The sequence below is a fragment of the Ammospiza nelsoni genome, chromosome 14 (assembly GCF_027579445.1).
Source record: "Ammospiza nelsoni isolate bAmmNel1 chromosome 14, bAmmNel1.pri, whole genome shotgun sequence".
Lineage (NCBI taxonomy): Eukaryota > Metazoa > Chordata > Aves > Passeriformes > Passerellidae > Ammospiza > Ammospiza nelsoni.
The window spans coordinates 19353847-19370096 of NC_080646.1; the positions used below are offsets into that span (position 1 = coordinate 19353847).

The 16250-nt window shown below is 38.1% G+C and overlaps 1 protein-coding gene across 1 annotated transcript in view; it reads left to right on the forward strand.

Moving 5' to 3' along the window:
- The window catches only part of VPS13C (vacuolar protein sorting 13 homolog C), a 75678-nt gene extending 69956 nt beyond the window's left edge, over positions 1 to 5722 (forward strand). Inside the window, exons 82-85 of the mRNA XM_059481918.1 lie at positions 1189 to 1280; positions 2266 to 2389; positions 2650 to 2736; positions 4081 to 5722. Coding sequence (XP_059337901.1) covers positions 1189 to 1280; positions 2266 to 2389; positions 2650 to 2736; positions 4081 to 4170 — 393 coding nt within the window. The 3' untranslated portion in view covers positions 4171 to 5722. The remainder of the gene's footprint in view (positions 1 to 1188; positions 1281 to 2265; positions 2390 to 2649; positions 2737 to 4080) is intronic.
- The last annotated feature ends 10528 nt before the right edge of the window (positions 5723 to 16250 follow it).

The following is a 16250-nucleotide window of genomic DNA, read 5'->3' on the forward strand; positions in this document are numbered from 1 at the left end:
CATTTTCCCTTAAAACAGTTTATATCATAAAAAAGGTACTTGTATTGACTTGGAGGGTGCTATTGACCTTGGAGGGTATTGAATAAAGTCAATGTACATTGACTTTATACTTATGTAATTGTCTGGCTACTTTTTGCTAATTAAACACTATTTTTCAGTGTATTTTTTAAAAGACTTACTGCATATTAGGAAAACCAGTAGTTGATATAGATTTGTTGTCATGCTGACTTTGAGGCTAGGTTCCCACTAGTAGCATGTTATTAATTTCGTGCTTTAATCTTTTCCTGCATGATGTTTTGATGTGTATTCCTTTCCCACAAACATGCTCAGGTATCACTCTGTGAATCTTGCTTGTGTTTAATCCAGCGTTATTGGGAGCTTGGTATGGGGGTGACTGTGAGCCTGTGTTCTGTGCTGTCTGTGTTGGTGATGGAATGTTGTAATCCTGGTGACCTGCTCTAGAAAACATTTTACTTTAGTCAAAGAGTATGTACAGAATGGGAAATCTGAAAAAAAACTCAATGAATAAATGCCAAAAAAGTCCTAGGAGTATCATAGGATCCTATCCTTCACTACTTTTATTTCAAAACTTTTTCTGTGTTTGTAGGTTGTCACTTGAGTTGTGGTTGTCTAATCAAAATGTGATGAGTGATTTAATCTGCACTTTCATTTTGGGTATTGAGTGGTCATATCTGCTCAGTTCAGAAATCTGATTTTGAGGTGTATTGAGCATTTGTATCTTGAGAGTTTGTTTCTGAGGGTCTGAGTCATGTGCTTTATAAAAATGCATGACCTTTGCAGGGTTTTCACTCTTGAATGAAGCCTGCAGCATGGGCTGTAGCAGCGTGAACATTATTAAACAATTGCTAGCACAGAAAGGAAATCAAAGCTGAAGAAATAGTCTGATACAGCAGTGTCAGTGTTCTACCTTTGAGTGGAATGGATCAGACTTCTCAGTGACTCAGCTTCAGGACTGAGAGCACTGTGAGAACCTCCCTTTAAAGAACTAACAATGAGGTAACTTTTCAGAAGGCTTTTCAATTCAAGACACCAATTTGATTTGTGGTTTTTGGTGTTTAGTGTTTTGTGGTTTTTTTTTTTATTTGATTTTTTTTGTTTTTCTTTGGGCTTTTTGTTTGTTTGTTTGTTTGTGTTCAGCCCCAGAATTATTTTCTGTTTCTGTTTCAGAAGTTGCACATCAGGAAGCTGGAAAAAGAGGTTTATCGATACCACTGTCCAATTCCAAGAGGCAGAAGAGCAAATCTTATTGTTACCAACAGGTATTGAATTTTGTGTGCTTTCTAAGGGCTTGAGATGATTTCAGCTTGGGGATTAGACATCTGGCTAAGTCTAAACTGATTGCTCTTTTCTGCATATATTCTGCATATATTTTCCTTCTCTATTTTCTTTTTGATTTTTTTTTCTAAATATTTAATTTTGTTTCCTTAATGGACAGTGTGATTTAGTTGTGATGTCAGTGCTGGATACTAATTTGGGAAGATGGTTTACTCTGAGATCAGTGATCCTTTTATCATAGTGGGGGGAAAATAGTCTTTTTTTCCCCTCTTCATTTTTGATTTTTCAACTTAGCTTGTTATAAGTGTTTGCAGTCAAGCTAACAGTTTGGTAATACATGTTTATCATATTGTTAATTAAAGAATATTCTAAATGAAGTCTTAAGTCTTTGTACCAGCATGAAAATTATTATTATTTAATAATCTGACAGGTTTTAGAATTCAAGATATTGGCAGTGCTGAGTTTGAGGACTCAAAACTTTCTAAATATGCTTAGATAATGAAAAGGATTATGATCTCCACAACCCACAGGTCACCAGTTTGCACCTTGCCTGAATGTATGAGAGAGGCTCATCCATAATAAGACCATGGAGGTTTCCCAGTGTGGTTTTTCTGATAATGACCAGCCCAGTTCAGAATTCAGGCTGCAGATGGATGAGATTTCAAGGCCATGGATGATAATTGGGCAGTTTAGTTGTTTTCAGCCTTAGCTAAATGTGCACTTCTCTCCTTAGCCCAGTCCTTGGCCTGCTCATGGTGTGTGATGTCTTGGATCATCTGTGCCTTTTAAACACCAAGTGATTGTCTCAGAATGCATTAAGGAAATAAGGGTGCACTGTGGCTGAGTGGGTACTTGTAATCTGCACAGAAAATGCCTTCTTCAACAAATGCTTTCATTTTGTTTAGTTTTTCTAGTAAACTTCTAATCCGAGGGAGAAATTGAGTATGAACTCCTTTTTTTCTTGAACAGGAGGGTGATATATGTGAAAGAAGTGGAAATCTTAGGCCATTTAACAACAGAGTGGGATTACTTATTTGAAGAATTCACACGTTATCCCTCCTATGAAGCAAATGTTTTAAAAATTACTGTTTGGGTAAGAATAGCATGTAAATTTTTTTGTATTTAATATTCACTAGAGGTCCATACATGCTTTTAGCTTATTTATGGTTCTAACTGCTAACTAAGAGACTGTGTGACGGGATTTGCTGAAAGTTTCTTGAAAGTATTACAGTTGGGTTGGACAGAGACCATGTTGAAATTTCACCTGAAGTTGGCATTCAAACCATTTATGTATGAGATTTTGCATTCTTGTTTTGTGAGTCATCTGAAGCACATTTTTGTTCCCCTCTGCAGGAAGAACAAAACATGTTCCAAAGAAAGGACAGTGCAGGTTATGAATGTGTAAAGACTGTTCAGCTTTGGGATGAAGCTACAGCAAGGGTATATTCTTTTCTTTTTAAATTTAATCTTCTTTTCTTATAATATTGTTAACACTCAGCATGTGGAAAGATGGTAATGTCCAAAGGCTTGTTAGAGAATAGGCTGCTGTGCCTGAGGATCATTTACCATAATTTTGTGTTGAAAAATATGCTTTACCAAGAGTATGATGAGACCAGATAGTCCAAAGCATTCAAGAGAGTTTATGCAACAATAATTTAATGTTGAAGCTACATAGTCTTAGGGTTTGTATGTTAAAGCTCTTTAAAGGAAAATAATTCCAATATCTAAAGTACTAGGTTGTATTAAATTTCCTATAGTCTGTAGGATTCCACATAGCTCCTCATTATTTCAAGATCACCTAAGCCAGTACAAGTGGACCTTGTATGCACAGGCTTATTTAGATTGCTCCCTCCTCTGTCCCCACACATATTTTTTCTACCATTTATCTCTAAATGTTCCTGTTAGTGCCAGGGAGGCTGGAGTGTTTTGTGACCCTTTGTTCTGTGGATGGTTGGATCCTGTAGTTAACTTACCTAAGGTGATCCATCAGTTTGGGGAAATTCCAGGGTACTTCAAGAATAGAAAAATTTACCTAGGAAACCATGTGTGTGACTGTGATGTTGTACCAGGTGATGAGAGAGGAGGTGTTCTGATACCAAATGTGAAATCAATTAGGTCCACAGTGTCTTGGGAGCATGCTTGAAATTGTAGCTGCAGTAAATGGCAAGTCAGCAGATGGAATCAGAACCAGGGCCAAATTGCTGCTATTAAATTGATTGAGCCTCCTAAAATAATGGGTTAGACTGGGAAGGAAAAAAATTGCTATAATTTTGAGGCACTTTATATACTGGAAGAGTCTAAGTTAGTTCTTCACTGTGTCTTGTCTAAAAGTGTTCCTTCAGCTTTCTCTTCCAGCATATTGTCCAAATCACTCTTGGCATTAAGTAATTGAAATCCTTTTAGTTTCTCTGTGTCTTAGTGGCATGGCCAAAGCTGGAGCACAGAACACACAGGTCACACTAGAAGGAGACTTCCTTGTGTTTAATTACCTTTTTTTGGGATTATTTCCTAACTGCATTTTGCTTTGCTAATGTTTATGCTGGTACCTATGCATTAAAAATCTATTTTTCTGCTCTCACCTGCAACACTGCCCATTTACTTTTTGTGGATTTCTGTTCATCACTTGAATATTGTGCATATGAATCAGGAGTTAAGTACCTAAATTAGACCAGCCTGTGTGTATGTGGGTTTACATCTTTGTTGAATTATTTTTTAGTGACATCTTATGGAAGAAAAGTGCTACCTGCTTTCATTGTTGTTTGCTCTCTCTGTGTTGTTTTGCAGAGGGTTTGTGGTGCCATTCAGGACGCCCTGGCAACACGAAAACAGGAGAAGCTGGTGAAGAGAGCATCCTTAAAGTGGAGGAAACCTTAAATGCAGTCTTGATAGCCAGGATTTGTCGGGTTTGACACTTGGTATGCAATTTTCTCCCTAAAATTGATTAGAAGCAACATGGAAACTTGGGGCAAAAAGTAAAAATAAAATATCTGAGGTCTCCTTTCAAAGTCAGCAGCCATTAACACTTCAGTTTTAGAAGTTATGCATCATTTGGAGGAATGGGTTTCTAAAACATGCATTTCAGTTTAAAAATTCTTTTTTTTTTTTGATAAAATGTTTTCCCACTCTGAAATATTATTTTCTGTCCTTTTAATGTCAGAGATTCTAAAATGAAATGGTTACCTTATTTGCACTCTAAGGTTATGGTTTACAGACCAGTGGTAGTGGTTGTGGTGTTTTTTCAGATGGAGCACTTCTGTTAGTGATTGAAACAAATTAAGAACTCTATTTTAGACAACACTCTCCTTACATGACTCTACACAATTTAGCTAATATAATTTCATCTCTGAATGTTTAGTATTAGAAAATACTGCATAGAAGCAATGTAATAATTTCTATATATGAAAGAAATAGGCTATGGTTGCCTGGAAATGTTTACTTTGAAATGTTGTCACATTGTAAATGAAAATCTGCACTTTAAAAATGGAAAATATTATTCACCTGTCATGTGCCTGTTTATGGTTTTGGTTGTGTCACTGTAGCCTGAAGAACTCTCCAGGAGGAACAGCACACTGGGTTTAGCATTGGATGTCAAAAACTTAAATCTGAGAAGTTAGCTGTCCATATCTCCTTGTACAGTTGCTCCACTGGAAGAATGCCATCTCACTGAGTTAGAACTCACTTCTGATGCAACCTTTTTGTGGCAGTTTCTCCTCCTGAAGGCTGTCAGCATTCAGTTTAACACAACAGTTAAACACAAATTGTATGAATAACCCCATGAACTTCCTTGAGACAAGTTCCATTCTTACCAGGAGGCCAATCCATAGGTAACTGAGTCAGGACTAGAGGAGCAAACAGATTTGAGGTCAGTGATCAGGGAACTGGGAGCTGTTGCTGTTGGATCAGAAACTCAGTGTCCTTGCAAAAACTCATGAAAATTTGACCTTCCTAATTTCCTTTTCTTGGAAACAATATTTTCTATTTCTTACTTCTCTTTTGTGCTAGATAACAGCTGTAGATACAAACTTGATGAACTAAAATGACAGTATTTTTCTATAGATCCATACAGTGCACCAGGCCTGGATTTTTAAACTCTACACTTAAGGGCTGGTGCATTGAATAAATGCACTCTTTACCTGTACCTATGAGCTCACCAAAGTTAGAAAGTTTAAGGTATTTGTGTGCTGCCAAACACAGAATTTGCAGAGAGCATTGCGCACATGATTTGATTGTTGTTGTATGCACATGGCTATTAATCCACTTTGCTACAAGGGGAAAAATGTGGTACAGCTTTAATTCTTGCTATCACCTGTTTTCTAGAAAGCTCTGCTCAACAATAAAGAGCTATCCAGCTTGTATGTATATCAAGTTCATGTTTAAAAAAAAGACAATAAATTTTTATATGCAAGTATTTGTGCTATGATTTAAAGTTTTGTGTCTTCTCAAGTGCTTTGGTTTGCCTCATGTCACTGACACTAAGAAATCCATCAGAGTACAAAGGTACTGCAAAAGAGCTTTCTACAGCTCAGCAGTTTCTGCATCTTGTGTTCTGACATTTAAGGACAGTTGGATGAGTACTGCCTTTTAATTCATACTTGAAAATAGATGTCACTTCAGTCTACTTAGTGCATGTTCAGATAGTATCATGGGCCTGCTTTTAGGTGAATTGGAGCTTAAAGCAGTTCTGAAGACACCTGACTGACTCCAGTCTTCTGCTTGATTCCCTTATATACTTCCTCATGATTTTGACAAGCTTTCTGGCTTGAACTGTAAACAGGAGATATTTCATTTGCTCACTATTTGTGATAAAGTTCAATGAAGAAAATTCTATTTAAAATAGTCTGAAGAAGCAGTAGGTTTTGTTTTGAACTGCGCATCTTTGCAGTTTGGGTTGCTAGCTGAATTTGAGCTGGTAGGTGACCTCCAGCTGCAGTGATGAATGACCTTCTTTGCCTCTTGGACCAAGAGGACATGAGAGAGGAATTCCATTTGTTTCTTAAATGAAGATGGATGTTTGGGATGAATAGGCTTCCAGTGCTTGTCCTGGGCTTGCCTCTAGTGTTCCATTCTACTTTACCATGTCTCCTTCTGACTCTGCTTTGTTTTTAAAGTGGCCTTTGGCATAGCTGCATCCTCTGCAGCTGCTGTTGGCTCTACCTGAGCTTTGATCTCTGACTTTGGGAACTTTTCCTGTTCCATGCCAGTTCTTCTCCTTAAGCTGGTCATGTTCTTGAAGAGCTGGCTGAGGAAGTTAAAGGACAAGGAGTGGCTCTTGCCTAATCTCTGTCTGTATGTCCAGCAGAAGAACAAGTGCAGAATTAAATTATTTTTGTATGGTCTGTTGGGGTAAGAGGGTAACAGTGTGTTTCACCCAGTCCTCAGAGATGAATTTCAACTAGGTGGAAGTGAAAAGAGTTTTCAAAGATTTTGGTATTGTTGTGGGGAGTTTTTTACTTTGTTTTGTTGTTGTTGTTGTTGATTTTGTGTTTTGTTTTTTTAAGTATCTGGCAACAGAATGTTTTTCCATACCTTAAGGATTTTATGCCTCTGTGAAGCTGTGGAGTTTTTCAGTATTACTGAGCACACCAGGTTGCCAAGCTGTTGACATCTTCCTACTTTTTCCTGTCAGTGAGTGCCCAGAAGCTTTTTGCTGTCTCAAAGGCAATTTTTTTACTGAATATTAAGACAGAAAATTAGTGTTAATTAGAACTCCAAGCATTTAGGTCAGGCCTAGGTCCTGTCTTTGTTACTCCTTTGCTTTCTGGCCCATCATAGGTTTCTCCAGCTCTTCAAAAGTGTTTTTGTCACAAGGTGTGGGTGAATGTTGAGTCCTTGTGACTGTTGCTCAGCCTGTAGCTCCAGCTGTAGCCTCCTGAAGGCCTTGTGAAACTCGCTCAGTCCTTTGTGCCGTGCCCTCTGTGCCCTGGCATGCTCAGTTGTCCCCAAGGCAGAGAACAGTTCAGCCTCCCTCAGTGTAGGTCTGTGACCCAGTAACCATTTTAAAAAAAGAGTAGCAGGAAAATGGTAATACAGTCAAGCTGTTTCATTGGAAAACACATTAATATCCTTGTGCTTACATATTTGGAGCCATTTAATTCTTTACAAAAAAAGAGAATGATGTGAGAACTTTAGGAGTAGATAATGGCTGTGTGTGCTTCTTCCCAGGATAGTGCTACCAATTCCACTTAACCATGAGCTTTAAGGGGCATCTTACTTTGAGAATTTTCCTTGAGTTTCTGCCCAATCTGGAGACAAGTAAATTTTCACCTGCTGAAATGTTGTATTTTAAAAATGCAGTCAGCTTCTTTACTAATTTCTTACACGAGCTTGGTCCATTTTGCTGTTAACTGTTCAAGGGGATTTTAGGCTCTCTTTCAATGATGATTTTTAATGGATTTTATTTAGGCTTTTTCCTTTCAAAGTCACCCTATATTCATTGAGTACTGCCAGTCATTCTCTACATTTCTGTATTGTATTCTGTATTCTCTACAATTCTGTATTGTAATTCTAGAGAATTGCAGTAAACCAACCACTTACAAGTACTTACGTGGAATTTTAAAGAAACAAATAGCATCTCACCGTTCTCAAACCCCCTCAGACTGTGGGATATCATTGCAGATGTTTGCAGCCTGAGTCCATGTGGTCCTGGACAGCTCTCTCTGTGCCTGACTGTGCAGTAAGGAGATGCCTTAAAGCTCTGCTGATCTGGGATTCTGTCACAACAGGAAATCTAAAATGCCCCCTCTCCCCCAACACCAAAGAAAATTACCCAGGAGAATTTGGAAAATTACCTGAAATTACCCATTTGTGTTTCCAGCGCTAAAGTATATGCATCAAAAGAGCTCATACCTCTCACTATCACATTTAACAATTTTCTCAAAGTTTGCAGAGCCTGGAAGATAGTTTGGTTTTTTTATAGGGAGAATAGGGAGTAGTTTACCAGTAAGAGAATAAATAGTTTTGAAGGGGATAAATGGTGAAGTTGAAGGAGGGGATAAGTAATTGATCTCAACAATCAAGTACCAATGTTCTTATTTCATTTCTGGCAGTAAAATAAGGTTTTGTTGTGGTGTAATAACACAGAAATTACAGTAGGTGTATCCTAATCTTGGGCTATGCTTGGCAACAAAGATTATTTATATAAGGGTACCTTGGGTCACTCAGAAGATTTAAAAATAAAATGAAAAGGATTTAGTTTTAACAGTGTAAAGTGACTTGTGAAACCTTTTGAAACTAGCTAACATCTGTTTGAAAAAATAATTCTTTCAACAGTTTATAAAGTTGCATTTCATCAAACCTGAGTGTGAAGACTTAATTTGGAATAGATGCCCCAGTGGACTGACCAGATAAGTTTTATCATATAAACAAATGGAGGGATTTGAGAATCAACACATACAGCTTCAAGTTTCATTGGAAAAATCAAAGCTTTATTATTCAGCTTTGTTTACAAGCTGTTAAGCTTGTTTATTAAGATTTCCTGGACAAAGGTATGCTTTGGAGGGAGAGGGCAGTTCCCAGTTAAACCTGTGATGCCACATAGCAGGAGAAGGACAGATCAAAGTGGGGGGGAAAAGTTATTTTAGAAATAGATGTCTTAATTAAAATTGATTCCAGGTATGTGAATATTTGTTTAGTTTACTAATGATCCTAATGCAATTCCACCCCTTGGATTATGGATCTTATTTGCACATTCACTAAGTAACAGTGAGGCAAATACATAGATCTCCAGATCTCACTATTTATTATCTCTGTGCTGCAATTGCTTCTGTTTTGGATTTTTCTAGATATTTGCCATCAGCTAAGGTGGTAGCTTAATCTGGTTGCCTCATTTGTCTGAGGGAGAAAAGCTGAAACATAAAAGCAGAAGTAACTCCTAAAGGGAGAAAAACTGACCTGTTGAAAGGAACATGTGGATTTAAAGCTTGATTCAGTTCACTGTAAGTCAACAAGTAAACCTCTAGGTTGACAACATTTTATATTATTTATTTATATTTATAAATATATATTTAAATATCTATAAAATGAGATGGTTAGTTGTTTATCCTGATCTTTAGATGGCATAGAGGCCAGGGGAACAAGGAGGATGGGAGGAACCCCATAATACTGACATGGTAGGTTGGGAGTGGAGGAAGGTGGAAGCAGGATAATGATAAATCCATGAAATGGCTAGGCCTTCTGAGGTAAAACCAAATTATTAAAAACCTGATTTGGCATCCTGACACAAATTCCTTTTACATCAGCAATTGGGAAAATAGCTAGTTGTGAAGATCAACAGCAGTATTGAAAACAGTAACTTTGTTGGATTTTAACAAGGAAAAGAATTGGATTTGATTTCATTCAGAGGTAGAGCCATTCCCAGGTACTTTACTGGAGTCAGCAGATACAGCACTGAAAATGCACTTTATTGCTAAAACGACAGCACTCAAATTCCAGTGCTGGTCTTGTGTGTGTGTCCACATTGTTTTTACACTCTGCTGTTTATCAGAGGCACAGTGAAGATGTCCAAGTCTGCAAAACACTTGTCCAAAACAAAAGACTTGAAAAGTAGGGAAGCAGTTTGTGCACTAAATAATGGAGTGAGTTTCCAGGGATTTGAAGCATCTCCCCACCAGGTGTGACATGCATTCCTCTCACATAGAATAAAAGCTTTATAGCTAAATCACTGAGCTGTACAGGTCTGGTCTCTGCACTGATAAATGTGGCCCTGAATGTGCCCTTGGTTGAGTTGATGTATGAGGGCTGGGTTGTGCTTATGAACCTTCCTCTCCTGTTTGTCATCTTCACCTCTGGCTGTGCTTTCCCTTTCCCTGCTGGAAAGAAATTTGCTGTTGACTTCTCAAGATCTATGACATTGCACTAAGGTGCTGATAAGGAATCCAAAAAGACTTTGGCAACTGATCCCGTAGAATTGTTTCCGGTTAATTGTCATTAAAAGCAGCACAAAGGGATATAATCAAATAAAAAGAAAATGCACGTTTAATATAATGAGAAACTTTAAACAGTTGAACAACTAACTCTTTAGGAGCTTCTCCACACTTAAACAGAGTGCACCAACCTAGAGTAACTGATGCTGATAAACATCATTCTCTAAGTTGCTGTGAAATTTAAAAAAGGAAACAGCATATTACTTAAAACAGCTTGGAGTTAATCACAAAGATGTTTTACATTTGGACACTGGCTGTAGCACAGCAGAAATCCGTGTGGAGTGGCACAGATGAGTGTGGCAGGGCTGCAAATGAAGGGATGCTGCTGTAAATTGTTGTTCCAGTAGTTACCCACAAGGTGGGGGAATGGACCTTTGTATTTCACTGCTGTTGTCTTGCATCTTTCCTGCCCCCCTCCTCCTGCCTGGGTTTTAAAATCACCTGCTTGATGTGGTCAATGCAGAGCATGGAGCAGTAAATCAGAGCCTGTCTGGGGCTTTTCAAGCTGTAGATCCAAATCTGGAGTTTTACAAGTGTTGAAAAAACACTACAAAAATCATTCACATGTTATTTCTTATTTGTACACAGTGTAATAAATTGGTGCAGATTTCCATGGGTGCTGATTTCTTTAGTGGGGAATGTTTTAGTGTAAAAGCTTTTCTGTGTGGTTTTTACTTATGTGTTCAATCTGTTAATGGTATTATTGATCTGTAGGTGGCTGTGTAACAGGCGGTGTCATATTTTCCCTCTCTGTATCTGATAAATTCAGGGAGATCTAAGGCAGCCCAAGAAGCCATCAGAGGACTCTTTAACAGGGTTGTGTACTTTGTGCTGTTTAGCTGATTTTTTCTTAGTACTTTATAGTAGATACTGCACCTGTTTTAAATAGTACTAAAAATCTAAGAGTAATGCAAACAAAACAAAAATTAAAGATTCAAAATATTATTCTGTATTTTGGTCATGACTTCTGCTTCTTGCTTTAGAGACTGCCACAATGAGCTGCTGATAAAGAGTCCTCACTCAGCTTGTGTGGTTCAGTTTTGGGAACCATTCTCACACCCCTGAGCTTCCAGGGCTCAGTCATGGATGTTCCTTTGCAGCATGCAAGAACTTCAGATGCATAAGCTCATTTGCCCTTTTTGTGTCTGTATTGTTTGTTGCAAGTCTCTTTCTTTGTCTGGTGTTAGGATCCTTTCCAGTTCCTTCTTTCTAAAGATCTCTTCCCAATTCTTTGCAAAGCAAGGCTACCTAAATGTTTCATAATTTGGCTGGATTTTTTACAAGCATAAAAATATTTAGTGAGAGAAAATATTCCTGGAAGGGCATATGGGAGAAAAGACAGTCTTGATTGTAGGGGAATTAGACATTCTAAACCAGGTTATTTCTGGTATTGTCAGGTAAAGAGTGCTCTGTGCTGGGTTCTGAGGGCTGCTCACATCCTCCTGCCATCACTCACAGTTTCCTAACCTTGGAGCATTTAGGGCTTGCAGGCCAGGGCTGAGAGCTGAGGAGAAGGCAGGAAAGAAGGAAATGAGGCACTGGGAATGAGATTGCTGCCCTACTCCTTTTGTAGAGTCTGCCCAGCTGCTCTCATCCTAGCCAGAAGGAGAAAATACCTTGGGACTCTGTGGTCCAGCTAATGTATCTAGCTTAGCCAGAAAGTAACAAAGGTTGTATTTTAGTTCCCAGTTTGGCTTTTTTATTCAAAGAATTCTGCTGGACATTGTGCCTGGGTTAATATCTGCCCTTTTTTGGGGAAAAATTAAGGCTTCCATTGGCACAAAGACAAACTGAGCCAGCTGTGGTAGCGCTGACACACTTGGGATAACCTGAGTAACAAATTCTGGGTGGCCTCTCGTTTCCTTCTAATAATTTCTTTGGCTCATTCCTGACTAATCTAGTGACATTTGAAGGATTTGGGAGCTTAGAACAAAGGAAAAATGGAGAATGAAAAGTGGAGAAACCTGAACAGGCCAAGAGACTTGAGAATGGTGTTCTGACTCCAGTACTTGCTCTCTGTGATCTGTACTCACAAAGTTTAAAACCTTAACATAACCTAGGTAGCAGAAACATTTATATTTGACTTGTAAGATGTTCTTTAAAACTTTGCTTTAGCTAGAGGTAACCTTTTTTTGTTTATAGATAAAAGTCAGTGGAGGAGTTCTTCAGGTTTGCTCTGGAGATGTGTTACATGTTCTACCTCTTGCTCTTATGTTGCTGTTTCATTGCTAAAGTTAGAAATGCTAAAGAATTAGTACATGTTTTTTAACTCAAGTTGCATGCTGAAATGGTGACTTTCATTTGAATGAAGTTTTAATTGAAAAGTGACTCCTTTTTAAAGTATTTCCATTTTTGTTGACACTGAAGAATTGAGTACCAGAAAAGAAATAAAAAAAAATTCATCTGGAATCTGAAATAGTCTGGTTTTGAAGTGTTCCAGTGTTGTCTGATACAAGGTTCAGAGGCTTCATTGGTTCTGTTCTTTTCTGTGTGCTGAAGTGTCACAGTCACATTTTCTGGAAAAATCCCTTTGCCCAGGATTCTTCTCCTGGGAAGCTGAGAAGCCTCAGAGAAAAAGAAAAACAATAATTATCTGATTTGCTTCTCCTGTCTTTTGCTGCTTTGGAATGTGTTTGGAGATTATTTATCCAACAGGTGATTGTTTCATTGGTTTTCTGTGAATTATTTTGACTCTTTGGCCAATCAGTGCTAAGCTGTGTCAAGGCTTTGGAAAGAGTAATGAGTTTTCATTATTATCTTTTTAGCCTGTAAGTATCTTTTCTGTACTCTTTAGTAGAGTTTAGTTTAGTATTCTTTAATATAATATAGTATCATAAAATAATAAATTAGCCTTCTGAGAACATGGAGTCAGATCCATCATTCCCTCCTTTGTCAGGGCACCCCACAAATACAGTACTGAGCTCTGTGACCACTTCTGGGGCACATCAATAATGCTCCCTCTGGCAGAGTGGACTCCACAAAATGCCCCAAATCCAGAGGCAGGAGCAAAGAGAGGAGTGTGAAGTTCTAGCAGGGAGGCTGTTGGCAGGCAGGCTGTTGATCAGTGCAGCAGCAGATACTCAGGTGTGGCATTTCCAAAGGGCCCTGCCAGATGAGCACCAAGCAGGCAGCTAAAGCTCCAAGTCCTTGCAGTGACATTACTCAAACAGATGCCAGTGGGCAGTAAACAGGCCATGATTTAGGATCCAGTCAGCAGTGCACCTAGTGAAGATAAATTGATATAAAAGCTTTGCAGGATGAAGTCTGTCCAAGCTGTGAGCATACCTGTGCACTTGGGAGCAGGGCAGCTATCCACTGGCTTTCTGAGGGGATTTGGGAACAAACCCTCTTCACATTTTATGTTTATAAATACACAAAGGAAATGGTGGGAGAGCACAGCGTGGATCTGAACTTCTAGCAGTTCAGTTAAGAGACTTATTGTGCATTTTTAGTGGAACCTGGAATAGATTCAGTTTGTGAGACACAAAGCAATACAGGACAGAGGAATGGCATTGTCCTTGTAACACAGGTGAATGCTTTTATTACCAGCTTTCTTGAGAAAATATGCTTCTCTTTAAGCATCCAGGTGGAGATCATAGCATAAGTGATTGCCTGCATAATTTATTATTCAGCTGTTCCACCAGGCCTACCCTGTTACAGGTGAAAAGGGCTTGGGAAAAACCTTATAATTAAGATAATTATAAACCCCATTTTTAGCATTCACTCGGGACTAAAATGGGGAGGGGAAAGCACAATATAGTCTCACATTTCTTTCATAAATTTACAGTAAATGTTGGAAGAGTGGATCATAGGGAAAATGACTTCTGTATTGAAACTTGTAAACACCAAAAGATTTGTGTGAGTGGTGAAGGTGCCATGCTAGTGAGTACTAATTCCTATAGTCTGTATTAGAATAGAGCAGTGATGTTACAATATGAAATTAAGAGAGTTTTATGTCTTTTGCAATCCTGTCAGCTTATAGAAGCTAAGTGACATACAAGATGAGGTGGCTGAGACCTCCCAAGAAGTTGTGACAAGAATAGTGTATTATGGAGCATAAAACCATTTTGAGCTTGGAACATTGGAAAGCTGTGAGAGTAGCAGACTTCAGCAACAAGACATATGGAAGGTATCTTAGCCACTTGATAAGCAATGCTGGAGCCACTGATCACAATAATTTAAGGTTTCCTTTCCCAGGTGGTTGACTTAGGCACTTGCTTTTCACTGGGAAAGGCAGAGCTGGGGATGACAGTGCTACTTTGGGGTTGGTGTGCCGTTGCTAACATTGACTTTGAGGGTGTCTTACAGCAGGGTTTTTATGTGCTTTTTAAAGCCTCACCCTTAAACACTCTGGCTTCCCATCTGGCAAGCAGGATTGCAATGCTTTTGTAAATGACTGGTATTTGATGTTTAAAATTGTCAAGTAATCAAATGTAATTAATGTAGATACTGTTAACTCCTGTTAAATCTCTGTTCAAGTGATTCTGTGCATTGACAGAGCACATATGTCAGTAACAAGGAATGATAGATGTTTGCTGGTCCTTTGATGTTTCATAAACATCAGAAATATTAATCCCTTTACACATGCTCATTTTGGCAGATGCTTGTGAACTAAAACATGCCAAATATATCTATGTCTTCATACACCTTGCCCCTCACTTCTGTAACAATTAGTTAGAGTTCCTGTGGGGCACTTTAAAATACAATAATAATTGCTGCTCAATATTTTAATAAAAACATTCCCTGAAATTTTAACAGCTGAATTATGTCAAACTGGAATTTTTTTTTAAGAAATAGGTTTAAAGACAAAATGATTCTTTGCTATCCAGACCTCCTACTCACTTCTTGATCAGATCTACTTCTCTATTAGAGCAGCACACAAAAATTGGAATAGTTGGTTTTTGAAATGTTGTTTTTTCAATCCTAGTAAAAGCAAAACTTTCAAACTTAAGAATTTTTTGCAAAGCTGATTTGATCTCTTGAGCCAAATCTCTCAGGGATGGCACAAAAATTAAACACAGTGGGTTGTTAGCCTTCCAAATAATGTATGCAAAAGCTTAGGAAAGAATGTTCTTGTTCAATTTTCATAAATGAAATATTGTGTTCCTATTTTGTTAATGGGAGGGAAAGGGGATTAGTTAAAAGGGTAAGTATGCTGGCACATTGATCTGAAGAAGAGTTCCTTGGGTTGAGTTAAGAAGTGAAATCAAAACCAGAGACTTCTGTCCCTCTTCCCTCAACGAAGAGCAGTGACACGTGGATCAGAGCAGCAGCCTCCACATTCCAGGTAACCAAATGCTGCTGAAACTTTGCTTTCTTTGATTGTATCATGGAACCTCCAAAACTTGGTGGTTTTGTCCTAATGGGTGCTGAAGGAAAAAGTGAAAAAGGTATTACTGGAACAGGAAATTAGATTTTTTTCATAGATGGATTTTAGATTCAACCGGCTCCTCTTACATTTTCCTATTAAGCCTTAGGAAAAAAAATTGTCTGCTGAGTATATCAGTCTTTGAATGATACTGTGGAATGGAGAACATGAGGCAGTGCTGAATTCTTCTCAAGACACCAGTGTTCTAGAGAGGCTGGAGCTATATTTCTCCTGTGTGGGTGTTTGAGCATTTGAATTGGCCATCTGTAGGGACAGCAAACTGCTTAAACTTTGTTTGCTTCTTTGTGAGATATTTCTGTAACAGTCTGAGAATTAAAAGAGGAAATGGAGATGGCTAGCTCTTTCTGTTTAGAAAAGATATAATGCTTATCTGGAGAATTTTCTTAAGAACTTTAGAAGCATAGTAAATAAAAGCATGGAGTGTTTTTAGGTTATATTTAACATGAGAAATCTTTATTTTGTGCATTTGGAGGTCTACATTAACTTAGTTAAAATAATAACTCTGTGATAATAAGTAAATTCCTCCAAAGAGTTTTCACAAGGTTTAAAAAAAGCCTTAAACTTTTAAACCCCAAAAATTAGGTACATGTGTTTTACTTGTTTCTGTCTTCACTGCTGTCAGTGCTAAACCAGTGAGCACTGTT